Source organism: Procambarus clarkii, chromosome 10, assembly GCF_040958095.1.
Source record: "Procambarus clarkii isolate CNS0578487 chromosome 10, FALCON_Pclarkii_2.0, whole genome shotgun sequence".
NCBI lineage: Eukaryota > Metazoa > Arthropoda > Malacostraca > Decapoda > Cambaridae > Procambarus > Procambarus clarkii.
The window spans coordinates 35512255-35539953 of NC_091159.1; the positions used below are offsets into that span (position 1 = coordinate 35512255).

At 49.5% G+C, this 27699-nt stretch overlaps 1 protein-coding gene and 3 non-coding genes across 4 annotated transcripts; 2 read left to right on the top strand and 2 right to left on the bottom strand.

Moving 5' to 3' along the window:
* The first annotated feature begins 1766 nt into the window (after window positions 1–1766).
* On the top strand, window positions 1767–2267 carry LOC138363292 (uncharacterized). The gene has a single exon (XM_069322307.1). It carries the CDS (start codon window positions 1767–1769, stop codon window positions 2265–2267), a length of 501 nt encoding a protein of 166 aa, XP_069178408.1.
* Window positions 2268–5021: 2754 nt separating this feature from the next.
* On the bottom strand, window positions 5022–5093 carry TRNAE-UUC (transfer RNA glutamic acid (anticodon UUC)). The gene has a single exon. It is a non-coding gene; the product is annotated as a tRNA-Glu (tRNA).
* Window positions 5094–7276: 2183 nt separating this feature from the next.
* Window positions 7277–7348, top strand: TRNAE-CUC (transfer RNA glutamic acid (anticodon CUC)). The gene has a single exon. It is a non-coding gene; the product is annotated as a tRNA-Glu (tRNA).
* A 144-nt stretch (window positions 7349–7492) lies between these two features.
* On the bottom strand, window positions 7493–7582 carry TRNAY-GUA (transfer RNA tyrosine (anticodon GUA)). The gene is given in 2 exon segments: window positions 7493–7528; window positions 7546–7582. It is a non-coding gene; the product is annotated as a tRNA-Tyr (tRNA).
* Window positions 7583–27699: the final 20117 nt, after the last annotated feature.

Genomic DNA, 27699 nt, shown 5'->3' on the forward strand with positions numbered 1-27699 from the left:
AAGGTCGGGGCCCAATGCAGCGGAGGCTACAGAGCCCGGTCTTCCAATACGGACCGACTCGGGGGCTTGGTCGCCCACCCCACGAGCCTGAAAAGGTAAGCCAGAAGCAGCCGAAACAGGGGTTATCATCTTGACGAAATTACGAATTCACTCACGAATGTGCCCCCACACCCACCATGGAGCCACAATTAGAGGCAGGACACCCAACAAGAAGCTATCGCCGATCTTGTCGGGGCCTCCTAGGGGTGCGTCGTGAGTATACGCCCCACAAACGCCACCTTAAGAAACCGACAGTCCGTCGAGATCGGGTTCAGTGACGAAGTGGGGATTGACAATAAAAGGTTCCCCTCGCTCTCGACGTCGGGTACTGCAGTTCTACGGGTGCAAGAGTATGCCTCCTCAAGCACCCGGGCGTCAAAGTAGAAGAAGTCCAAGGGAAGAACCAGAACGAGCAAAAGGTCGGCAGGAAACGGCAAGCAGATAGGAGAAGAGGGGGGAGAAAAACGAAACAGAAGGAAAAGGAAAAGATGCCCAGCAGAATTGGAGAGGACGGCAGCAGGAGCACAAGGCTAGAAAAGGACAGAGGACTGTCCCAAGGAGCATCACACTCCGGCAGCCGCCCACTAAGCCCCCAGACGGCGACAACGAGCTGAGCGGGGAGGGGGCACGTCTGTGGTAGAAAATAATAATAATAAAAAAAAAAAAACTTTCGGTTATACAGGCAAACAGCCAAAAGCGACGTTATTTTAAAGAAGACAGGTTGACGCTATGGAAAAGAAAAAGAGGGAAGCTTTCAACCTGTTAACAGGAGTCAGTAGTCATCTGTTCCTGCACTCACGCGTTTACAAAAAATAAAATAAAAAAAGAGCTATTGAAGCATTTTGAGAAATGCTTCAATAGCTCGAGAAGCCCATTCAAATGCAATATATTTGTAAATATTAGAGCACCGCAAAATATACGTTTTCAATGCATCGGCCTCGCTAGGTTATGCGAGTTATGTACATACGTTTCTGGTTAGGTAAAACAGTTGTAATTTTTACAGTGTCGATTCAAGAGGGTGAGGTGGAACACCGCAGTGTTTGTGGGGATCGTAGAACAGGGTAAGCTGCCGCCACCCTGAGATGGGACTGTCTCACCCTAAGGTATCCGGGTCTGGCAACCGGGAGAGACACGGGAAATTAGCTGTTAATTACTGCCGGAAGATGTGGATATGTCTCAATGGTAAAAGAAGCCTGACACTTTGCTCTCCACAAGAGGCAGGGGTGAGGGAGGGTCTCCACGAGAGGCAGGGGTGAGGGAGGGTCTCCACGAGAGGCAGGGGTGAGGGAGGGTCTCCACGGGAGGCAGAGGTGAGGGAGGGTCTCCACGGGAGGCAGAGGTGAGGGAGGGTCTCCACGGGAGGCAGGACGGGCCGTGCTCTCGCTTCTCGCTCACAACTTTTTATAAGATTTCCTTGATCCATCGGTTATCCATCCTTCTCATCTTCCTTATCCTTCTCTCTTCTCTCTCGTCTCGTCTCTGTCTCTTTTTCCCTGTCTGTCTCTCTCTGTGTGTGTGTCTCTCTCTCTCTCTCTGTACACCCTCCCCGCAGTACTTCCCTCCCTCCTAGTAGTACTGTACCTCCCCTGCGCCCCTCCCGGCAGTCCCTGGCTGGGACAGTTTAGAGCGAGTTAGTCCACATTTCCACATAGATGACCTGGATATGAGGTTACCAAGGGCTGGTTATCTCCCGAATGACGTTTGTCCCGCCCCATCACAACGGGTAAATGATCGCTCCATGGACCTTTTTTATGGTCCAGCTGGCAGACAGGGTGACACAGCTAGCTGACGACCCGGCAGACAGGGTGACACAGCTGGCAGACGACCCGGCAGACAGGGTGACACAGCTAGCTGACGACCCGGCAGACAGGGTGACACAGCTGGCAGACGACCCGGCAGACAGGGTGACACAGCTGGCAGACGACCCGGCAGACAGGGTGACACAGCTGGCAGACGACCCGGCAGACAGGGTGACACAGCTGGCAGACGACCCGGCAGACAGGGTGACACAGCTGGCAGACGACCCGGCAGACAGGGTGACACAGCTGGCAGACGACCCGGCAGACAGGGTGACACAGCTAGCTGACGACCCGGCAGACAGGGTGACACAGACTGCTACGAGATTCTCTGTCGGCTTCACAAGTTGGGAACAACCTCACAGTAAAGAGAAAAATAGTAGAAATATTGTCAAGAACCTAATGGACATTCCTTCAGTCACTAGTTACTGAATTTAGGCAAATTGGCAGTAACTACGTACAGAATGCAACTCTGTGATAGGTAGATATAGCCAAACTTCTGTTGCATAAAGTGTGGTAAACTTTAATAACAAATTATTTATATATATATATATATATATATATATATATATATATATATATATATATATATATATATATATATATATATTTAGAGGTACCACCACTGGTTTAATTAAAGGGACCCACATCCTCGAAGAAGAAAATAAATAGTGTTCAGAGAAGACCTTGTGGATTCTCACTGAATACTTTAATCTTTTCCTCTCCTACCACCCCTATTATTTTTTTTATTTGATTTTATTGCAATGCTACAGTTTACAGAAAACACACACTTATACAACAATATACCAATCAGTGTTCGAAGACCTCGTCCAGCTCCTCTATATAGTGATGGGAAAATGTAGGTGTACGGCAATCCTCCCAATGGCTGGTGTCAATGCCAATTACATTTGTAAAAAAAAGAAAAAAAAGATGACTGCTTGGCTGTTGCCTCCTGTGGTCAAGCAAAAGGGAAAAACACGCAAAACAAATCATGAACAATGAATCTTTAATTGACTTAAGCAAATATGAACAAGGATAATCCCTTGGCTATGTACAGTGCGAATTATACAAAAATACAAAGACAAAAAATAATATATATTAAATAATGGTTACGTTATTCTACAATGAACAAGACAAAAAATGAGTAAAAGGTGCCGAGAATATTGGCTGGCTGAAAACCTCCACTAAAACACAGAGCGTATGCTAGATGGATGTATCAGCCTTGAGAGCACAGAATATTCTAACTCCAACTGCTTGTACACGCTTAGTCATAGGCTATGCAGATGGCGCTGAAGTCGAGTGGAGTCGCTGATTCACCAATGGGAAGCGTGCTGGCTGGAAGCGGTAGTTTGGTAATCGACGAGGGTGGTGCGCCGACAGCGAGGAGTGGAGTTGGAGAGCGAGTGTAGGGTACGTATACCCCCTGTAGAAACGTATTCTACTAAATATATACTACTCTTGATTGTAGTATCTAGATGTTGTAGATGTACTGAAGTAACATGATGTAGGAAAGAGCAGGCCAAATCTCTCTTGAGAGAGATTATCGTCACAATATATATATATATATATATATATATATATATATATATATATATATATATATATATATATATATATATATATATATATATATATATATATATTAATAAATAAATGTGAAATTAAAAAATCTGTTGCCCTTTTGAAGTACTGAACTTTTGAACTGAACTTTGTAGTCGGCTTGATTGAAACGTCGACAACCTATGAAGTTTGCTCTCAATAAATACAGTTCAGCTAGCAAGGTGGATGCCTAGTTAATGACTCATATTCCTTTCAGTTGTAGTTCCATCGGGCAAAATAAGAGCGCTTCCCGCCCTCCTGTGTGACCTGTCACTGTTTATGGTGTTTGTGATGTTTGTAGTGTGTTGTGTATGTGTTTCTGAGTCCTTAATTTAGCAGCAAGCTGAGCATGAGGGTTGTATGTGATTAGTTTCTTGGTGTGGTATGTAGGCGTCAGGATGTTAAATGGTACTACTTACCAGGGTGGTAGGAAGTGCTGCGCTCTTCCATCTATACAAGTAACATACACATTATGCAGCCTCGCTATTTTAATATGGGTAGATGTTCTTTGAAGCCATCTATAGTCACTAGATCCACTATGTGTTTTAACAGTTCAACTGATACAAGGTTTTCTTTTATTATCACGAAGAAGCTTTAGCCCGTTCATAAGCTTGATGTCAAATAGTCTATCATGAATGCAAGGTATGTTTAATTCTTTCAGCATACTGACAATTTTGGTGGTTATCGGACAGTCAAAAGAACGGGCTGAACATGTCGAGGTCATACATAAAAAACGTTCATAGTAGTGCAGATTCAGATTCAGAAAGATGAACTTTATTCGTAGTACCTTACACGATTTATTACGATAATGGTCTGGACTAAACAGGTGTACAACAGTCTAAATCAACCTTACATTTTTGGCATAAAGAGAGTGATATTTAACTTATAATTTGACAGGTAATATATAATGGAAAAACAACGTGTAGTTTACAGGGAGAGTAAGAGGTATTACATGGTGTTAATTACATGGTATTAGTGTAGCTTTGTGTACAGGCTACTTGGAGGTGTAATATGTACAGATTCTCTCTCTCAGTAGATACAGTGCTACTGTTAAAGGCTATTACATAAAGTATTATAAATACTTGTCTCTAGAGAAGTATGTTTTAATCTGTCTAAATGGCTAAATTATCACCGTATAATATGTAGAGCTCTAATGTCTGTCTCTGTCTTTGTTCACACTGGTGGACAAAGACAAAGGCACTGGTGTCTTTAGTGTCATCTATAGACCTCCATACAAGCTCAACTTCCAGAGGTATTTATAGCCAAGTTATATTGGAGCTACTGACTTTGTTACTTGCCCTGTTTCATTGTATTGATTCATTTGACCATGATATACACTGAGACAGAGTGTTTTCTCTATTCTGCTTGCTTCAATTTCATCAGTGCTCGTCTACTGACACCTTTTAAGCTTCTTTGTCATAGTCCAGGACTGTCTTTGCTTAGTGCAAGTATCATTTGCAGTGTTTTTAGTGATCCTGCGCGTTGCAAGAACAGCGGAAAGTTAACCGTGTGGTTTGTATACGTTGTCGTAGTTCCGTAGTTAAAGTGAGGTTACACCATTTTACTCACCATAAGAACCGAAAACAATTCCCATGCCGGGAATCGAACCCGGGCCTCCTGGGTGAAAGCCAGGTATCCTAGCCACTAGACCACATGGGAGTGAGGAAGAGTTTTTGTTTTCTTCTGAAAAGTAAAATATAAACTGGATGTTAATTGATGTGTTTACTCATCCTGTGAGTGGTAGTGTACTGTGCTCCGCCACACTCATCCTGTGAGTGGTAGTGTACTGTGCTCCGCCACACTCATCCTGTGAGTGGTAGTGTACTGTGCTCCGCCACACTCATCCTGTGAGTGGTAGTGTACTGTGCTCCGCCACACTCATCCTGTGAGTGGTAGTGTACTGTGCTCCGCCACACTCATCCTGTGAGTGGTAGTGTACTGTGCTCCGCCACACTCATCCTGTGAGTGGTAGTGTACTGTGCTCCGCCACACTCATCCTGTGAGTGGTAGTGTACTGTGCTCCGCCACACTCATCCTGTGAGTGGTAGTGTACTGTGCTCCGCCACACTCATCCTGTGAGTGGTAGTGTACTGTGCTCCGCCACACTCATCCTGTGAGTGGTAGTGTACTGTGCTCCGCCACACTCATCCTGTGAGTGGTAGTATACTGTGCTCCGCCACACTCATCCTGTGAGTGGTAGTGTACTGTGCTCCGCCACACTCATCCTGTGAGTGGTAGTGTACTGTGCTCCGCCACACTCATCCTGTGAGTGGTAGTGTACTGTGCTCCGCCACACTCATCCTGTGAGTGGTAGTATACTGTGCTCCGCCACACTCATCCTGTGAGTGGTAGTGTACTATGCTCCGCCACACTCATCCTGTGAGTGGTAGTATACTGTGCTCCGCCACACTCATCCTGTGAGTGGTAGTATACTGTGCTCCTCTACACTCATCCTGTGAGTGGTAGTATACTGTGCTCCTCTACACTCATCCTGTGAGTGGTAGTATACTGTGCTCCTCTACACTCATCCTGTGAGTGGTAGTATACTGTGCTCCTCTACACTCATCCTGTGAGTGGTAGTATACTGTGCTCCGCCACACTCATCCTGTGAGTGGTAGTATACTGTGCTCCTCTACACTCATCCTGTGAGTGGTAGTATACTGTGCTCCTCTACACTCATCCTGTGAGTGGTAGTATACTGTGCTCCTCTACACTCATCCTGTGAGTGGTAGTATACTATGCTCCGCCACACTCATCCTGTGAGTGGTAGTATACTGTGCTCCGCCACACTCATCCTGTGAGTGGTAGTATACTGTGCTCCTCTACACTCATCCTGTGAGTGGTAGTATACTGTGCTCCTCTACACTCATCCTGTGAGTGGTAGTATACTGTGCTCCTCTACACTCATCCTGTGAGTGGTAGTATACTGTGCTCCTCTACACTCATCCTGTGAGTGGTAGTATACTATGCTCCGCCACACTCATCCTGTGAGTGGTAGTATACTGTGCTCCTCTACACTCATCCTGTGAGTGGTAGTATACTGTGCTCCTCTACACTCATCCTGTGAGTGGTAGTATACTGTGCTCCTCTACACTCATCCTGTGAGTGGTAGTATACTGTGCTCCTCTACATTCATCCTGTGAGTGGTAGTATACTGTGCTCCTCTACACTCATCCTGTGAGTGGTAGTATACTATGCTCCGCCACACTCATCCTGTGAGTGGTAGTATACTGTGCTCCTCTACACTCATCCTGTGAGTGGTAGTATACTGGGCTCCGCCACACTCATCCTGTGAGTGGTAGTATACTGTGCTCCACCTCACTCATCCTGTGAGTGGTAGTATACTGTGCTCCTGCACACTCATCCTGTGAGTGGTAGTATACTGTGCTCCCTCACACTCATCCTGTGAGTGGTAGTATACTGTGCTCCTCCACACTCATCCTGTGAGTGGTAGTATACTGTGCTCCCTCACACTCATCCTGTGAGTGGTAGTATACTGTGCTCCTGCACACTCATCCTGTGAGTGGTAGTATACTGTGCTCCCTCACACTCATCCTGTGAGTGGTAGTATACTGTGCTCCTCCACACTCATCCTGTGAGTGGTAGTATACTGTGCTCCCTCACACTCATCCTGTGAGTGGTAGTATACTGTGCTCCTCCACACTCATCCTGTGAGTGGTAGTATACTGTGCTCCCTCACACTCATCCTGTGAGTGGTAGTATACTGTGCTCCCTCACACTCATCCTGTGAGTGGTAGTATACTGTGCTCCTCCACACTCATCCTGTGAGTGGTAGAATTACAGAAGACAGAAAATGCCTTAAATAAGCAGCGACACTCACATCCCGTGTTGTCTAGTGGCTAGGATACGCGGCTCTCACCCGCGAGGCCCGGGTTCGATTCCCGGCACGGGAAATGTTTTTCTTTGATTTAGGATATCCTGAGAATGTTAAAAGTTATGTGATTTATTTTGGTGTACCGTTAAATGATTTATAAAAATAAATAAATGTAATTTTACAACGTGTTTATAGAAGCTGCAAAAGTTAACTACAAAAACTATCCTTCGAACCGGATTCGAACCAGTGACCTATGGATGTCTGTTGATTGCCCGACTACAGTCCACCGCTCTACCAACTGAGCTATCGAAGGCGCTTGGGAGCAACTCCTTAAGATGTTTACATAATATATAGATGTTAATAGGGATATCGCAAATATACCTTGAGGTGCTTCCGGAGCTTGGCGTCCCCGCGGCCCGGTCGGCGACCAAGCTTCTTCTTTAACTATATAAACATATAACTTTAAATAATAAATAATACATTTTTATTCAAGAACAGGACGTACATGGTTGATTTACAAACATAATGTTGGATTTATAGAGCTAGTACATACAATACCTAAAGCCACTAATACGCATAGCGTTTCGGGTAATTCATTGAATTCATTGTGTCAGGGGACAGGAAGCAAGAGTGTATTCATACACGTTTTGCCTTTTACCAAGGTCTTCCCTGCGCCCCCCTCAGCCCCGGCCGAATTTCTAACCCCGCCCAGGATGAAATCCAACAACTCCTAACTCCTAGAGTACCTATTCACTGCTAGGTGAACAGAGGCATTATGTGAAAGGAAATGTGCCCAACCATTTCTGTCCCGCCCGGGATTGGAACCCGGAATTCTCGAAGGTGCTACAGGGACCCTGGTAGTGGCTTTGGGATAAATATATCCTTAAACACTATCTGTATTTATCAGTTATTTTTGCCCGAAACGCTATGCGTGCTAGTGGCTTTACAAGATTGTAAAATCAACATCATTCCTATGTTCTCTCTTAACCCCCAATGTACCTTCCTGCATATAAATAAATAATATAAATAAAGGTGTCTCATCTCTGGTGCTTTGTCAGATTGGGTCCTGTGTAGGTGATGTGTTGGTGTACAGTTGTCTTATCTCTGGTGCAGGGATGCTGCGGCTGTGTATGGCCAGGTGGACGCACGTGTCTTGATGTGTTTACTAGTTGTGTTTTTGCGGGGGTTGAGCTCTGCTCTTTCGGCCCGCCTCTCAACTGTTTACTAACTACTTTTTTTTTTTTCCACACCACACACCCCAGGAAGCAGCCCGTGACAGCTGACTAACTCCCAGGTACCTATTTACTGCTAGGTAACAGGGGCACTTACAGTGAAAGAAACTTTGCCCATTTGTTTCTGCCTCGTGCAGGAATCGAACCCGCGCCACAGAATTACGAGTCCTGCGCGCTATCCACCAGGCTACGAGGCCCTGATGTACTCACCGAGATGTGCTTGCTGGGGGTTTGAGCTTCGGCTCTTTGGCCCCGCCTCTCAACTGGTAAGGATGATGTGCTCAACCGTAAGCCCGCAAGGAATGTAAACATTTGGACGACCTCTGTCTTTGTTACGGTTAGGTGTGACGATCAGCTCAGGTGTCTTAATTAAGGATACGTTTGTGAACGTGACGGTGTGATGAGGTAATGTCACGTTACGTGTGTCCGCTGAGGACCTCTGTAACGGGCTTGCCACGTTTATAGTAACTTATAAGAACATAGGAACAAAGAACAAGGTAACTGCAGAAGGCCTATTGGCCCATATGAGGCAGCTCCTATTTATAACCACCCAATCCCAATCAAGAATGTGAGTATTCTTGCTATATGAGAATGTTAGCAATATTTATGAGCTGATGAGGGCGCATATAACAGCCCGTCGTCTCCAGCTGTCACAATGCCACAAAAATGATATATTATATAGCCCAAACCTAACCTAAGTGAGGACCTATGAAGAGAAAATGTAACACCTTGTCAATTTTGCGAGCATTTCTAGTAAATCATATTTTGACGTACTGGAATTTTGACGTCAAAATGCGATGTGTTATTGGAGAAGACAAACTGATTAATTCATCTGGCCCCCATTATGCAGGTTTGTGCCACGTATCGTAGACATAAATGACCTTAGTTGTGTGTAGAGAAACAGGACAAATGTTAATCCCATTAATGCGGAGCTTCCCTCATGAAGAGAGTAACATCATGTAGAAAGTCAAAGAGAACTCGATTGAAGTATACACATTCATGAAAGGTATAACAAGTAGGATAATAATTATACTAAATATATCAACACAAACTTGAACACGAAAGAAGACATGCAATTCAAACACAATTGTAAATGTAAATATGTTTGTTAAGAACCACGAGTGAACAAGTCATTGTATTAAACTAGTGATGGTCGAAAAGCGGTCTCAAGAGCTGACGCACAACACTGTCAGCGCCTCTAGGTGAGTACTCACGGTGAACGAATTTTCAGTGTCGCTGAAATTCCTGAGGAAAATTAGACAAGGTGGCGGAGTTACGAGGAGCTTATCAGTCGGTGAGAGATAGGAGTGGAACCTGGTGATGCAGGGCCGCCCTGGGACACGGTGAAGCCAGGTGTTAGGTGGTGGGGTGATGGTGAAGGTGGTGGTGATGAAGGAGGTGATGGTGAAGGAGGAGGAGGTGATGGTGAGGGAACTGGTGGAGAGTGATGAACCTCATTGTTTCAGCTTCTCAACGTATCGGGTCACAGCCCAAAGTTCCCGATTCTCGCGGCATGGCAGAAGCGTTTCTTTCCCCAAAAACGTTAGGGCAACGTTTTATCCTGTGCCTCTGATGTAAATAAGTACCCGGGAGTTAGACAACTGTTGTGGGTTGCATCCAGGGTGAGGTAGGTCGTTGGGATACAATGAGGGGGACCAATACACACCCTCACCTGACATGAGGGACTAGAAGTATAATTTATTTAGGCTAGGAATCTTAATTTTTGTAATAGGTTGTTATTAAGTTTTATCTGTTATTGTATGTTATATTGTATGCTGTATAGACAAAATGGCGCTTGATTCAGCTCTGACATCACTGACGTCATCACCTCGCACCCAATGCTATTTCATCTAATGTAGCCAATGAGAGGTATCATGTGACGTCTTGCCGCGCCGTTCTCATACCTGATTGGTCCGTGGACGGGCCCTCTGGTGTTTGAGGTCAGTACTATGTTCTCAACCCTCAGTTATGTCTAGCTGCCCGCGCGAGAGGTCGAGCAGCGAGGGTCTCAGGACACGATGAGCAGTACTGGAAGCTAACTTACAAGCTGTAGTTTTCAACGACAAGAAGACAAAATAAAGATGATCCCCGATAGTACAGTCGGGTTCGTTCTTGACTCACAATCAAGAATTCCGGGTTTGAATCCCGGGTGGGGCAGAAATAGTTGGGCGCGTTTCCTATCACTTAATACCCCAATCCATCTAGTAGTAAGTATTTACCCCAGGAACTAGACTAGGGGTTGCATCCTGTGGGCGGGCGGAAATTCGACCCTGATATAAGCCTAATATGTACTGTATGTACGTGTGAACTGGCTGTCTGGCCCCCGACACAATGAATTATTATTATTAAAGTGGAGAAGGCTGCTGACAGCTGGAAGTGTGCTCTGTCAGTCACGATGGTCCTGACTGTTATGACACTGTCAGGGACCTGGTGTGGTCCTCCAGTTCATTCAGCAGTGAGTCAACACTGGTCTTATGAGCACCGTGACGAGCTCTGTGATCCCTGTTACACGTCAGATCACCGGCCTCAGTGGGCACAGTGTGTGACATAGTGGTGGGGGGGGGGCGTTGCCGGCGCTGATCACCTGTAGTGACGGTGTATCACCTGTAGTGACGGTGTATCACCTGTAGTGACGGTGTATCACCTGTAGTGACGGTGTATCACCTGTAGTGACGGTGTATCACCTGTAGTGACGGTGTATCACCTGTAGTGACGGTGTATCACCTGTAGTGACGGTGTAGGCGCCTTGCTGTGTAGCCGCGCTCGCAGGCCGTCAGTACTCGACTTGCAGGGAAGACAGTGATATACATCACAGTATCGGCACGTGATCTATTTTGTTATATGGCTCATATTTAACCAAGCTGGGTGAGCAGTGAAGTATTTGTCGTGCTCCGTGTATTAGAGTCAGGTGTGATCTGGCTCTAAACTGTGCTTAACACGACGCATTATGTTACAGGCACTGTTCTATCAGTACACTGCCTGCCAGTCTGTAGTCTGTGGTCGTAGTGTTTACACTCAGACTGGACAGTAAATCAATGTTTTGAATCAATATTGGAGTAAGAAGCATTTATTTATGCTTCAATTCAGATTTAACACTCATATTTATTTATTTATTTATTTATTTATTTATTTATTTATTTATTTATGTATTTATATACATGAAGGTACATTGGGTTTATGAGAATACGTAGCATAGTATTTACAATCTTGTAAAGCTACTAGTACGCGCAGCGTTTCGGGCATATGAGATTAAACTCTCATCCTTGGACTCCCTAAGCACACACACGTGCGGCTGACTCCATACACAGTTTCAAATGTAGATATGATGGAGCCCAGTAGGCTCAGGAATCTGTACATCAGTTAATTGACGGTTGAGAGGCGGGACCAAAGAGCCGAAGCTCAACCCCCGCAAGCACAACTAGGTGAGTACACGTACCACCGCCTGAACCATGATGAGCTACACATATCTCAACCAGAAGGTCTAACTCACCATCCGGTATCACAATCCAAGTTTATATATTGACTATTACGTGAGAGATTATAACTTATTGTTATATATTTCCAGTCTTACCATTAATATCCATCATTGAGAGTGAATTATATATACTAATGTTATGTTGCAAGGGGAAGGTTGCATTCTAAGTTCATTTCCAGTAAAGATTAAACCGAGGAGGAGGGGGGGGTGGGGGGTGCCACCTTCTTCCCTCCAGCTGGACACCTCATCTCTGTGATCCTTGGTCTCCTTACACAGTTCAGGGTCTTTCTAATTATTTCAGCTTCTCTACCTTATACACCACACTTTTGTGAGGAACGGTATCAAATGCGTTTGATAGTCTAGCAAGATGCAGTCAACCCAGCATTCTTTTGTGATCTTATCATAGATCTATATCTAGCTTGTCAGGCGTGACTTTCCACTTGTAAATCCATGTTACTCCATTGTGAAGAGATGGAAGAAGTGGAAGAGTAGCGGGTGGTGGAGGAGCAGAAGAAAGTCCCAAGAGATGTTATCGGTGCGTTATCAATTAAGTGTGGCGGAGGGAGGGGTGAGGGGCGTGGCTATAATGGGCCAGCTGATGGAGTAGACCATTACGCACCCCGCCAAGTGAATGGCCACTGGCAGCACGGCAAGTTTATATTCATGAATGGGCGGGCATCATTACAGAGCGTCGTGACGCTGGGGGCTGATACCGCCCGCACAACCCCAGGCTGGAGTGCTGCTGCCTGCAGCTTGTTCAGGCCGCGTGTGCCAGTACCATCATAACTTTCTATAAGGGTTATGGCAGCCTGATGCCTACACTTACACGGGCAAATGATACACGAGAAGCTAAGAATGATAGACTTACAGCCTATGCTCGACCTTACACCCTGGCTTACAGTTCTTGTATTAACCTGTTTTGAAGGAGGAGAGGTATGCAGGTGCCCTAAACTATATGAAGGATTACATTCTCCCATCCCGGCCAGTCGCACGTGTTGATCTCAGGTGTTACGAGGTGTTTACTGTCTCGCATGTTTTCATACCGGGTACTGTCTCGCATGTTTTCATACCGGGTACTCTCTCGTATGTTTTCATACCGGGTACTCTCTCGTATGTTTTCATACCGGGTACTGTCTCGCATGTTTTCATACCGGGTACTCTCTCGTATGTTTTCATACCGGGTACTGTCTCGCATGTTTTCATACCGGGTACTGTCTCGCATGTTTTCATACCGGGTACTGTCTCGCATGTTTTCATACCGGGTACTCTCTCGTATGTTTTCATACCGGGTACTGTCTCGCATGTTTTCATACCGGGTACTGTCTCGCATGTTTTCATACCGGGTACTGTCTCGCATGTTTTCATACCGGGTACTGTCTCGCATGTTTTCATACCGGGTACTCTCTCGTATGTTTTCATACCGGGTACTGTCTCGCATGTTTTCATACCGGGTACTCTCTCGTATGTTTTCATACCGGGTACTCTCTCGTATGTTTTCATACCGGGTACTGTCTCGCATGTTTTCATACCGGGTACTCTCTCGCATGTTTTCATACCGGGTACTGTCTCGCATGTTTTCATACCGGGTACTGTCTCGCATGTTTTCATACCGGGTACTGTCTCGCATGTTTTCATACCGGGTACTGTCTCGCATGTTTTCATACCGGGTACTGTCTCGCATGTTTTCATACCGGGTACTGTCTCGCATGTTTGGAGTAGCGATGGCACCAAGTCTGAACAGCATCTGAGTGCCACTTCCGGGTAATAGTTCCCAGTAGCGACGACCCCCATCACTAGGGGGTGGTGGCGAGGACCTCATCCTCGGGACGGAGAGAACCATCTCAAGAAAACTGTTGCAAAAATGGCTCTCAGGAGAAGGATCGTTAAGAAGGCTCGGCTCCTAGGGAAGGGGTGGTGCAGAAGGCTCCTAGGGAAGGGGTGGTGCAGAAGGCTCCTAGGGAAGGGGTGGTGCAGAAGGCTCCTAGGGAAGGGGTGGTGCAGAAGGCTTCTAGGGAAGGGGTGGTGAAGAAGGCTCCTAAGGAAGAGGTCGTGAAGAAGGCTCCTAGGGAAGGGGTGGTGCAGAAGGCTCCTAGGGAAGGGGTGGTGCAGAAGGCTCCTAGGGAAGGGGTGCTGCAGAAGGCTCCTAGGGAAGGGGTGGTGCAGAAGGCTCCTAGGGAAGGGGTGGTGTAGAAGGCTCCTAGGGAAGGGGTGGTGCAGAAGGCTCCTAGGGAAGGGGTGGTGCAGAAGGCTCCTAGGGAAGGGGTGGTGCAGAAGGCTCCTAGGGAAGGGGTGGTGCAGAAGGCTCCTAGGGAAGGGGTGGTGAAGAAGGCTCCTAGGGAAGGGGTGGTGTAGAAGGCTCCTAGGGAAGGGGTGGTGCAGAAGGCTCCTAGGGAAGGGGTGGTGTAGAAGGCTCCTAGGGAAGGGGTGGTGTAGAAGGCTCCTAGGGAAGGGGTGGTGCAGAAGGCTCCTAGGGAAGGGGTGGTGTAGAAGGCTCCTAGGGAAGGGGTGGTGCAGAAGGCTCCTAGGGAAGGGGTGGTGTAGAAGGCTCCTAGGGAAGGGGTGGTGTAGAAGGCTCCTAGGGAAGGGGTGGTGCAGAAGGCTCCTAGGGAAGGGGTGGTGTAGAAGGCTCCTAGGGAAGGGGTGGTGTAGAAGGCTCCTAGGGAAGGGGTGGTGCAGAAGGCTCCTAGGGAAGGGGTGGTGCAGAAGGCTCCTAGGGAAGGGGTGGTGTAGAAGGCTCCTAGGGAAGGGGTGGTGTAGAAGGCTCCTAGGGAAGGGGTGGTGCAGAAGGCTCCTAGGGAAGGGGTGGTGTAGAAGGCTCCTAGGGAAGGGGTGGTGTAGAAGGCTCCTAGGGAAGGGGTGGTGCAGAAGGCTCCTAGGGAAGGGGTGGTGAAGAAGGCTCCTAAGGAAGAGGTCGTGAAGAAGGCTCCTAGGGAAGGGGTGGTGCAGAAGGCTCCTAGGGAAGGGGTGGTGCAGAAGGCTCCTAGGGAAGGGGTGGTGTAGAAGGCTCCTAGGGAAGGGGTGGTGCAGAAGGCTCCTAGGGAAGGGGTGGTGTAGAAGGCTCCTAGGGAAGGGGTGGTGTAGAAGGCTCCTAGGGAAGGGGTGGTGCAGAAGGCTCCTAGGGAAGGGGTGGTGTAGAAGGCTCCTAGGGAAGGGGTGGTGCAGAAGGCTCCTAGGGAAGGGGTGGTGTAGAAGGCTCCTAGGGAAGGGGTGGTGCAGAAGGCTCCTAGGGAAGGGAGGGGATGTATCAGTATAAGCCATCATCTGTGACGACATTTCCTCCGCGCCACAGCACCTGTCCACACCTGGCCGGTAATATTTAGTTCCTGTATATTCTTCAGCACTCCTGAAGCAACACACACGCTTGTGTTACCAGACATCTGAGTGTTCCTGATAGCTTAATACTTCTAAAACACGTTGAGAAGGCGATGCTATCCTCTAAATCTAAATCTAAATCTAGATTATATAATGTAGAATTATTATAATTATAATGTTTACGCGTAATGATATTATTTGTACTTTATGTTACGTAAATAATACACTGAAAATTTGTGCAAACTCAATTATAAGTATACAGCCATTTATGCGTATTTTTTTTGAGTTGATATTTCATTTATTAATCGACTTTTAATGAAAATCTCTCCTATAGGCCTAGCAAAGAAATGGACTAAATATATTAGAACGAAAAGTTCTCATAAAGAAGACATAATTAACAGATAAATCCGTGTAGTGATTGTTACGAATCTCACTAGGATTCTGCATTACTCTTGATTCTCATATTACTTTATTGTCTTGTTCTTTAATATAGCATCTAGTTGTATGATATAAGATTTGTATGTTATATATATATATTATAGCATGCAGTAGTGTGCATGAGTTACATTATATTGTGTGAGGCTTTTGGTGTTAATTTCTCATGTAGTTTCTCCGTGTGGGCGGTTGACCATATTTGGATATGGCCAGTGTGGGAACATTGTTGTCAATTGAGTGTTTATAGTTTCACCTTAAATTATGCCCATATTTGGTTTCTGTATTATTATATAGAATGTTGTACCAGTGTTTACTATTCTTTAGGTTAATAATGTTTTGAATATTAGTGCTGCGTTTTATTATTAGATTTTCCACAATGTTTTGTGTGGACGATTTTTTGGTAGACGCTTGGCCTGCGGTCCAAGGCGTGGGCAGAAGCGTGGCGGCTGAAGTCGAGTGGAGATGTGTTTTAAGTTAAGTCATTGGTCACTGTTATTTTAGCCCATATAAATGTTAATTATCTGGTTAGATCATATTGTATATATCTCTCTAATTAATCCATGTCTTAGTGATAGTGCTCATATCTCAATAAGGAGGTTATTCTATGATTTGCATGCTGAAGAATATTTCTGGTTATTATTGATACATTTAAGTGTTTTTATGATTGTCCCCCTTAGCATAAATATATTGTTCTCCATTTTTATGCAGTGATTTATATTTACCCCTAGACAGTTGTTGGCAAGGCCGATTTATTATCTTTTATTGCACTGCGGGGAGAAGAACCTTATTTAGTCTCAAGGGTGGTAACAGTGATAACGGACCGGTCTTGGGGCTAATGACTGTTGAGGTGGTTGTTGTTAAAAATTCGCTACCTGGAACAAAGTTCCAAGTAGCACGGGCTATGGTGAGCCCGTTGTTCTGTTGTTGAGGTGGTGGTAACGGGCCGGTCTTGGGGCTGATGACTGTGGAGGTAGTGGTACCGGACCGGTCTCGGACTTAGCCCAGAGAGTGATGACTGAAATCCACTCTACATACGGTTCAGCGGCTGGGGATTTAGCTGAGTAGAAGATCGATGGAAGGGAGAGGAAAGTAAATGGGAGAGGTAGACGGCGTGAGAAGAGAGGGAGAGAAGAGCGAGAGGAGGCTATGGATTAGAGTAAAGCAAAGGAAACGAGATACATAGGGTAGTGGGAGAGGGATTGGGTGGGGGGTGGATAGGGATGTTTTAAGGGAAGGAAAGGGAGGGGGAGGGAGAAGAGAGGATGGAATGGGAGGTGGATAAGGGCTTATAGATAGAGGGAAGGGGAGAGAGAGAGAGAGAGGGATGAAGTATGGTACTCAGCCTGTACTCGCAACACTGGCTCTAAGCTCCCGAATCTGTTAATGAAAAAAACACTGCGTAACTGAGATTTTAGAACATATAAGGTTTCAATTACACAGCGACGGAAGTGCTTTTTGGGGGACCGATCGCAGCTTGGACGAGCGGCGGCTTGATGATAGGTGGAGGTGTTTGGGCAGCTTCCTGGACCCTTCCGACACTTGTGAGCCTCACTGTCACTATCACTGTCATTTGACAGTGACATAACGTGATTTAGCTTTTGGGCGATGGCTGTAATAATCTGTATACCAGTGTAAAAATATTTAATGCTAAAAGTATCATTATTTTGATACTTTCGGTAGTTTCAGAGACTATTATTCAGTTGGCAGGTGAGGCATTCTTAGTTTCATAATACTTTAGTTAGTGCTGTTAAGTGTTATACAATCCTTATGAAACAATCTTTTGGTTGAATCAGTCAGTAATAATAACATCTGACAGTGGCACCTGACACTGACAGTGGCATTTTACAGTGACAGTAGCATCTGACAGTGACAGTGTCATCTGCTAGTGACAGTGTCATCTGCTAGTGAGAGTGTCATCTGTCAGTGTCATATGGGTAGCCTATAGTCGCCATGTGTGTGTTATGGGCTCGTCAGCCTTGACGCTTTACACAATGTTTTTCCCCCGTGGAAATTGCTGTTTCCAAACTCGTTTTACAGTTTTTAGTTGAGTGTAGCAGGCTGGGAAATTGATACCTACCATTCCATTACGTGTTCTCTCTCTCTCACTAGTTTTTTGCAATTTCATTTCCATTTGTCCATACAGGACCAGGGAGTGACCCAGACCAGGGAGGGACCCAGACCAGGGAGGGACCCAGACCAGGAAGGGACCCAGATCAGGAAGGGACCCAGACCAGGGAGGGACACAGACCAGGGAGAGACACAGACCAGGGAGGGACACAGACCAGGGAGGGACCCAGGCCAGGGAGGGACCCAGGCCAGGGAGGGACCCAGACCAGGGAGGGACACAGACCAGGGAGAGACACAGACCAGGGAGGGACACAGACCAGGGAGGGACCCAGGCCAGGGAGGGACCCAGGCCAGGGATGGACCCAGACCAGGGAGGGACACAGACCAGGGAGAGACACAGACCAGGGAGGGACACAGGCCAGGGAGGGACCCAGACCAGGAAGGGACCCAGATCAGGAAGGGACCCAGACCAGGGAGGGACACAGACCAGGGAGAGACACAGACCAGGGAGGGACACAGACCAGGGAGGGACCCAGGCCAGGGAGGGACCCAGGCCAGGGAGGGACCCAGACCAGGGAGGGACACAGACCAGGGAGAGACACAGACCAGGAAGGAACCCAGACCAGGGAGGGACACAGACCAGGAAGGAACCCAGACCAGGAAGGGACCCAGACCAGGGAAGGACACAGACCAGGGAGAGACACAGACCAGGGAGGGACACAGACCAGGGAGGGACACAGACCAGGAAGGAACCCAGACCAGGGAGGGACCCAAACCAGGGAGGGACACAGACCAGGAAGGAACCCAGATCAGGAAGGGACCCAGACCAGGGAGGGACACAGACCAGGGAGAGACACAGACCAGGGAGGGACACAGACCAGGGAGGGACACAGACCAGGGAGGGACCCAGGGCAGGGAGGGACCCAGACCAGGGAGGGACACAGACCAGGAAGGAACCCAGACCAGGAAGGGACCCAGACCAGGGAGGGACACAGACCAGGGAGAGACACAGACCAGGGAGGGACACAGACCAGGGAGGGACCCAGACCAGGGAGGGACCCAGACCAGGGAGGGACCCAGACCAGGGAGGGACCCAGACCAGGGAGGGACACAGACCAGGGAGGGACACAGACCAGGGAGGGACACAGACCAGGGCAAGGCCCCTGTATATTACGACCTCTTCGCTGCAACTCCCTCCTAAGGGGGGCCTATTACCTGATATTAAATGTTGTTTAATGTCAGCCAAACTTTTCTTACTAGTTGTATATAAACAAAGCTGTAACTGTTCTACGTTTCAGTATCGCACCCTAAATAGAAAGGGAGGATTATTTCTCAACGAATTTTACACATTTTCAATAATTTATTACAATCACAAGTTTCAAATGAAATCATTTCTATGACGCTCATCTATCACATTAGCATATAATAAAGGATTTGTATAAGTGGGATTATCCAAAATATGTTTAGTTTTACTAATACAAGTAGTCAAAGTTCCCAAAAATATATGCCAATATTTCACGTTTGCAAATATTTATAAAATCAATAAATGAACTTAGAAATAAAGTGTTTCATAGAGATTGTTGAGACATAAACTCTATATATAAGGTGTAAATTTCATGTAAATTGAAAGCAAAATGAAAGAGGAGTGTCAATTTTATGTTACTTGACAATAAATATAGTCAAAGAGTCTGCTACCTGTGGTTGAGGTTGACATCAACCAATTTCCTCCAAAATTCGCACCCTTACAGATAGGCTTACGTTCTGTAAGGTGCACAAGTTTCATACAAATCGACCGATAAAAAATATGAAAAATAAATTCGAGAAAAAAAAATAGATTTTTTCTTTTCATTTGATTTTTTTGGCATAAAACTAAATATTAAAATACTTTATTATATGTTATTGTGATAGCTTAGAGCCATAGACAGGATTTCAGTTGAAACTTGGGTCTGATGTTAATTTTTGACCATTTTGGAAATTTGTTTACACATATTCAATATTTATTCTCCCTTCCTCTTTATGCTGCGATGCTGAGACTCGGACCAGTTGAACCCAGTTTCATATACAACTATTCAAAAAAGTTTGATTGAACTCGAACCAGTTTTCATTTATTGCATTTTTAGGTAATATGACCCCCTAAACACACGGGAGAACACCAGTGCTGGGCTCCTGCCCCATGGGAGATTTCCAAATTACTGCCCCCCCTCCTTTCTCACCCAAGAAGCTGATTACAGAACAACCCTTGCCTTCGCCAAGAAGCAAAGTACAATGCATTAAACCAAATTGATGCTTTGGTCAGAGAGCGCTCTCTTCCAGTCAGAGAGAGCTCTATACCAGTCAGAGAGCGTTCCCTAACAGTCAGAGAGCGCTCTCTTCCAGTCAGAGAGAGCTCTATACCAGTCAGAGAGCGTTCCCTACCAGTCAGAGAGCGCTCTCTTCCAGTCAGAGAGAGCTCTATACCAGTCAGAGAGCGTTCCCTAACAGTCAGAGAGCGCTCTCTTCCAGTCAGAGAGAGCTCTATACCAGTCAGAGAGCGTTCCCTACCAGTCAGAGAGCGCTCTCTTCCAGTCAGAGAGCGCTCTCTTCCAGTCAGAGAGAGCTCTATACCAGTCAGAGAGCGCTCCCTTCACTTCACACCAGTTGCTCCATCTATCATCATTCTATCATGCAGGAAGAACCGCACGTCTATGAGTCATCCAATAAGTTAGCAGATTTTGGGAGTTTGTAACATCTGCTGATGTAAATTTGACTAAATGTAAACTCTGTCAGCAGAACTATTCGCATACTTTGCGTCATTATATAATGGAATGTGAAAAAATTACGGAATTCCGAGATAACACCATAAATGGAGTCCAAGAAATGTGTAAGAATTTCATTCCTAATGATGTACTGCCAGGAATCTTAGCGAAGTATCCAAAATGTGCTTAGTGTAGGTAATGCATGCACATGACTGTAAAGCTGCCGCCCAGTTGGGTGGGTGTGGAGCACATGACTGTAAAGCTGCCGCCCAGTTGGGTGGGTGTGCAGCAAGACTAGTAACTGTGTGACTCACCATAGATGTAAAGTGCCTTGTATAGTGACTGTTGTGAACCTCTTGTTGAATTACTTGTGATATAAACAGATTATTGATATGTACATGTATTTATGTAAATGATTGTATATATATATATATGTACAAGTGTATGTAACATTAACAATTGTGTAACTAGCTTCAAAAGATTGTTACTTGCTTAGCTAAAAGAACTCTGGGGTTCAATTCCCGAGCCCATTGTGTGCCTCTGTAACCCTTTCCACCACCGCCCACGGGATGGGTATGGGGTGCATAATAAATAAAGAAATTGAAATAACAAGGCGTGTTGACAGCTTATATAATACTGCACTTTGGGTTCTCTTGGTTAGAGGGACGCTTCGTCGAGCCTCTTGCTTGGGTTGGTTTGTGTATTGGTTTTTTATCACTGTTTATTTTTATCACTTTATTTACTACTTGTGCTTGCAGGATCGAGCTATTAGCTCTTGGACCCCGCCTTTCTAACCAATCTTTTTCCCTCTTACTATGTTTACTATATATACAGTATTTCTCTCTTAAAACAAACAAACAAATGCATACATAAATGGGATGCAGCCCGTAGCAGCTGTCTAGGTACCTATTTTACTGCTACGAGAACAGGGGCATCAGGGTGAAAGAAACTGTCCATTTGTGTCTGCCTCTGCCCGGAATCTAACCCGGATCCGAAGGACTACGACCCCCGACTGTTGTCCACTCAGCCGCGCGGCCCCCTTAATGTGTGGGCGCGCGCGCGTGTGTGTGTGTGTGTGTGTGTGTGTGTGTGTGTGTGTGTGTGTGTATGTGTGTATGTATGTGTGGGTGTGCGCTTGAGTACTTTTCCTCATCCTCATATAGAACATAAACAAGGACACAAACCATAGTACTGAATCATCCAAACTTGCAGATGACACTTATAATTTTCTTGAAAGTAGAGACAATATTGAGGACACAGCAAAGCTATAAATTGATGCTAATCATAAATTTTCAATATAGAAGATTTGGGAGTCACTATGTCGGACGGCCTTACTTACACACGGAAATAATACCGCATGAGACTAAGAGACATGGCAGGAAATGCAAAATAGCCCCGCTGAAAAGCAGAGGTGTAATAGTTACACTGAGAGAGAACTCTATCAACATCAAGGGGCCCAAGACCTTATCTCACTCTTCCTGTAAATAAAAGATACATAACTGGCCGACCTCTCACAGTGTTTAAGAGAGAACTTGATAAATACCTCCAAAGGATACCTGATCAACCGGACTGTGTGTGACTCATACGTCAGACTGCGAGCAACTACGTGTAACAGCCTGGTTAACCTGACCACAAACCAATAGACCTGGTCAGAGACTGAGCCTCGGGAACGTTAATCCTCGGAACCACCACAAGGTACCTTAATGTGTATGTGTGCACGTATGTACATGTGAGTGTGTGTGTGTGTGTGTGTGTGTGTGTGTGTGTGTGTGTGTGTGTGTGTGTGTGTGTGTGTGTGTGTGTGTGTGTGTGTGTGTGTGTGCGCGCACATATCGCCACTTTGTGTACGTATTTGTTAAGGAAATAGGCCAGTAGAGGCGCAATCCGCAGTGCTTCATTTTAAGCAGGTTGGGTTTAGTTTTACTTATTGAATATTTAACTTACAAGTGTGTGGGCCCGGGAGTGTGTGCCCGGGAGTGTGTGCCCGGGAGTGTGTGCCCGGGAGTGTGGGCCCGGGAGTGTGTGCCCGGGAGTGTGTGTCCGGGAGTGTGAGCCCGGGAGTGTGAGCCCGGGAGTGTGTGCCCGGGAGTGTGTGCCCGGGAGTGTGTGCCCGGGAGTGTGAGCCCGGGAGTGTGAGCCCGGGAGTGTGTGCCCGGGAGTGTGTGCCCGGGAGTGTGTGCCCGGGAGTGTGAGCCCGGGAGTGTGAGCCCGGGAGTGTGTGGGCCCGGGAGTGTGTGCCCGGGAGTGTGTGCCCGGGAGTGTGTGCCCGGGAGTGTGAGCCCGGGAGTGTGAGCCCGGGAGTGTGTGGGCCCGGGAGTGTGTGCCCGGGAGTGTGTGCCCGGGAGTGTGTGCCCGGGAGTGTGTGCCCGGGAGTGTGAGCCCGGGAGTGTGAGCCCGGGAGTGTGTGGGCCCGGGAGTGTGTGGGCCCGGGAGTGTGTGCCCGGGAGTGTGTGCCCGGGAGTGTGTGCCCGGGAGTGTGTGCCCGGGAGTGTGAGCCCGGGAGTGTGTGCCCGGGAGTGTGTGGGCCCGGGAGTGTGTGCCCGGGAGTGTGTGCCCGGGAGTGTGTGCCCGGGAGTGTGAGCCCGGGAGTGTGTGCCCGGGAGTGTGTGGGCCCGGGAGTGTGTGCCCGGGAGTGTGTGCCCGGGAGTGTGTGCCCGGGAGTGTGAGCCCGGGAGTGTGAGCCCGGGAGTGTGTGGGCCCGGGAGTGTGTGCCCGGGAGTGTGTGCCCGGGAGTGTGTGCCCGGGAGTGTGTGCCCGGGAGTGTGTGCCCGGGAGTGTGTGGGCCCGGGAGTGTGTGGGCCCGGGAGTGTGAGCCCGGGAGTGTGTGGGCCCGGGAGTGTGAGCCCGGGAGTGTGTGCCCGGGAGTGTGTGCCCGGGAGTGTGAGCCCGGGAGTGTGTGCCCGGGAGTGTGTGCCCGGGAGTGTGTGCCCGGGAGTGTGTGCCCGGGAGTGTGTGCCCGGGAGTGTGTGCCCGGGAGTGTGTGCCCGGGAGTGTGAGCCCGGGAGTGTGTGCCCGGGAGTGTGTGCCCGGGAGTGTGTGCCCGGGAGTGTGTGCCCGGGAGTGTGAGCCCGGGAGTGTCTGCCCGGGAGTGTGTGCCCGGGAGTGTGTGCCCGGGAGTGTGTGCCCGGGAGTGTGAGCCCGGGAGTGTGTGCCCGGGAGTGTGTGCCCGGGAGTGTGTGCCAGGGAGTGTGTGCCCGGGAGTGTGTGCCCGGGAGTGTGAGCCCGGGAGTGTGTGCCCGGGAGTGTGTGCCCGGGAGTGTGTGCCCGGGAGTGTGTGCCCGGGAGTGTGTGCCCGGGAGTGTGTGCCCGGGAGTGTGAGCCCGGGAGTGTGTGCCCGGGAGTGTGTGCCCGGGAGTGTGTGCCCGGGAGTGTGTGCCCGGGAGTGTGTGCCCGGGAGTGTGAGCCCGGGAGTGTGTGCCCGGGAGTGTGTGCCCGGGAGTGTGTGCCCGGGAGTGTGTGCCCGGGAGTGTGTGCCCGGGAGTGTGTGCCCGGGAGTGTGTGCCCGGGAGTGTGAGCCCGGGAGTGTGTGCCCGGGAGTGTGTGCCCGGGAGTGTGTGCCCGGGAGTGTGTGCCCGGGAGTGTGAGCCCGGGAGTGTGTGCCCGGGAGTGTGTGCCCGGGAGTGTGTGCCCGGGAGTGTGTGCCCGGGAGTGTGTGCCCGGGAGTGTGTGCCCGGGAGTGTGTGCCCGGGAGTGTGTGCCCGGGAGTGTGAGCCCGGGAGTGTGTGCCCGGGAGTGTGTGCCCGGGAGTGTGTGCCCGGGAGTGTGTGCCCGGGAGTGTGTGCCCGGGAGTGTGTGCCCGGGAGTGTGAGCCCGGGAGTGTGTGCCCGGGAGTGTGAGCCCGGGAGTGTGTGCCCGGGAGTGTGAGCCCGGGAGTGTGTGCCCGGGAGTGTGTGCCCGGGAGTGTGAGCCCGGGAGTGTGAGCCCGGGAGTGTGAGCCCGGGAGTGTGTGCCCGGGAGTGTGTGCCCGGGAGTGTGAGCCCGGGAGTGTGTGCCCGGGAGTGTGAGCCCGGGAGTGTGTGCCCGGGAGTGTGAGCCCGGGAGTGTGTGCCCGGGAGTGTGTGCCCGGGAGTGTGTGCCCGGGAGTGTGAGCCCGGGAGTGTGTGCCCGGGAGTGTGAGCCCGGGAGTGTGTGCCCGGGAGTGTGTGCCCGGGAGTGTGAGCCCGGGAGTGTGAGCCCGGGAGTGTGTGCCCGGGAGTGTGTGCCCGGGAGTGTGAGCCCGGGAGTGTGTGCCCGGGAGTGTGAGCCCGGGAGTGTGTGCCCGGGAGTGTGAGCCCGGGAGTGTGAGCCCGGGAGTGTGTGCTCGGGAGTGTGTGCCCGGGAGTGTGAGCCCGGGAGTGTGAGCCCGGGAGTGTGTGCCCGGGAGTGTGAGCCCGGGAGTGTGTGCCCGGGAGTGTGTGCCCGGGAGTGTGTGCCCGGGAGTGTGAGCCCGGGAGTGTGTGCCCGGGAGTGTGTGCCCGGGAGTGTGAGCCCGGGAGTGTGTGCCCGGGAGTGTGTGCCCGGGAGTGTGAGCCCGGGAGTGTGTGCCCGGGAGTGTGTGCCCGGGAGTGTGAGCCCGGGAGTGTGTGCCCGGGAGTGTGAGCCCGGGAGTGTGTGCCCGGGAGTGTGAGCCCGGGAGTGTGTGCCCGGGAGTGTGTGCCCGGGAGTGTGTGCCCGTTAGTGTGAGCCCGGGAGTGTGTGCCCGTTAGTGTGGGCCCGGGAGTGTGAGCCCGTTAGTGTGGGCCCGGGAGTGTGTGCCCGGGAGTGTGTGCCCGTTAGTGTGGGCCCGGGAGTGTGAGCCCGTTAGTGTGGGCCCGGGAGTGTGTGCCCGGGAGTGTGTGCCCGGGAGTGTGTGCCCGGGAGTGTGTGCCCGGGAGTGTGTGCCCGGGAGTGTGTGCCCGGGAGTGTGTGCCCGGGAGTGTGTGCCCGTTAGTGTGGGCCCGGGAGTGTGTGCCCGTTAGTGTGGGCCCGGGAGTGTGGGCCCGGGAGTGTGAGCCCGTTAGTGTGGGCCCGGGAGTGTGGGCCCGTTAGTGTGGGCCCGGGAGTGTGAGCCCGTTAGTGTTTGCCCGGGAGTGTGGGCCCGGGAGTGTGGGCCCGGGAGTGTGGGCCCGGGAGTGTGTGCCCGTTAGTGTGGGCCCGGGAGTGTGTGCCCGTTAGTGTGGGCCCGGGAGTGTGAGCCCCTTAGTGTGGGCCCGGGAGTGTGGGCCCGGGAGTGTGGGCCCGGGAGTGTGGGCCCGGGAGTGTGTGCCCGTTAGTGTGGGCCCGGGAGTGTGTGCCCGTTAGTGTGGGCCCGGGAGTGTGTGCCCGTTAGTGTGGGCCCGGGAGTGTGTGCCCGGGAGTGTGTGCCCGTTAGTGTGGGCCCGGGAGTGTGGGCCCGTTAGTGTGGGCCCGGGAGTGTGTGCCCGTTAGTGTGGGCCCGGGAGTGTGTGCCCGGGAGTGTGTGCCCGTTAGTGTGGGCCCGGGAGTGTGGGCCCGTTAGTGTGTGCCCGGGAGTGTGTGCCCGTTAGTGTGGGCCCGGGAGTGTGTGCCCGGGAGTGTGTGCCCGTTAGTGTGGGCCCGGGAGTGTGTGCCCGTTAGTGTGAGCCCGGGAGTGTGTGCCCGGGAGTGTGTGCCCGTTAGTGTGGGCCCGGGAGTGTGAGCCCGTTAGTGTGGGCCCGGGAGTGTGGGCCCGGGAGTGTGTGCCCGTTAGTGTGTGCCCGTTAGTGTGGGCCCGGGAGTGTGGGCCCGGGAGTGTGGGCCCCGGGAGTGTGGGCCCGGGAGTGTGGGCCCGGGAGTGTGGGCCCGGGAGTGTGGGCCCGGGAGTGTGAGCCCGGGAGTGTGTCGCCTCTCACACTCTGAACATAATTACATTTCACTTTTGTAAACACACATTAATGCCATTATGTTAAAACATAACTGGAACACTGTTTATGTAAGACTGACGTAAATCTGTGTATTTATGTTTTTTCTGGTATTAGCATTTTAAAATGCTGAGAAAGTTCTTTCTAATGTCTCTGGCTCATTTGGGTACTAAGTTTCTACCTGTGCCCGGCCTTGTTCGAGTACCATCGGTGCCAAATAGTCTGGCTTTATCTTGCTAATTTCCAAAAGAATTTTGTATGTGGTAATCATGCCTCTAACCTAACGCTTCTGTCTTTCAGCGACATAAGGTTTAATTCCTGTAAACTTTTCTCCTCCTGAAGGCGCCTGACAGCTGGTTGGACAGCGCTTGGGATTCGTAGTCTAGAGGTTCCGGGTTCGATCCTCGGTGGAGGCGGAGACAAATAGGAAAAATGTTTCTTTCACCTGATGCCCCTGTTACCTAGCAGTAAATAGGTACCTGGGAGTTACAGCTGCTACGGGCTGCTTCATGGGGGTGTGTAACAATGGGAAGGCCTGGTCGAGGACCGGGCCGCGAGGACGCTAAGCCCCGAAATCATCTCAAGATATCCTCAGGATAACCCAGCTCATGTCTCTCAGTTCCGGTACTAGTCTATTGGCATATCTGAATTTTTTTCCAATTTAGTCTTGTGCTTTTAGATATTGACTCCACGTTGGAGCTGCATACTCCAGGATTGGTCTGACATGTCTGGTAAACAAAGTTCTAAATGTTTACAAGTCTCTAATTCTTATTCTTATTGTTGACTAAGCTAGCATACGCCGCTGAAGATCTCCTTTTGACGTGAGGAGTTTCAAGAGACAGGTTTGGTATGGTATGGACTCCATCTGTATTTTTCACAACCAGACTCTTGATGAATTTGATCTTCTGTTTGATACCCTATGTCCAGAATTAGTGTGTGAGGGGTATATATGAGGGGCTGTGAGTGTATGTATGAGTGAGGGGCTGTGAGTGTGGTAGCGTGTGCGGGTGTGTATGAGGGGGGGGGGGGGGCTGGGGTGACCACATGAGGACGCCCCCTACAGGGATTACAAGGCCCGGCTGCTTTGTGACTCTCACCGCCAATCATTAGCAAGTCTGGCCGGTGCTGGATCGGAAAATCGTGTGACCGAACATGTTCCAATTTATGGGCAAAAAAAATGGCCTTTGTGGGTTTTCCCTCGGGACGTTCTGAGTGGTTTTACTCCTTCTGAACATGGAGGGCTGGTGTTATCTTATACTTATGTCATATATTCACATACACACACACACACACACACACACACACACACACACACACACACACACACACACACACACACACACACACACACACACACA

Excerpts from the sequence above, each read along its gene's own strand:
- LOC138363292 (XM_069322307.1), top strand. The coding sequence starts at position 1,767 with ATGATCGCTCCATGGACCTTTTTTATGGTCCAGCTGGCAGACAGGGTG.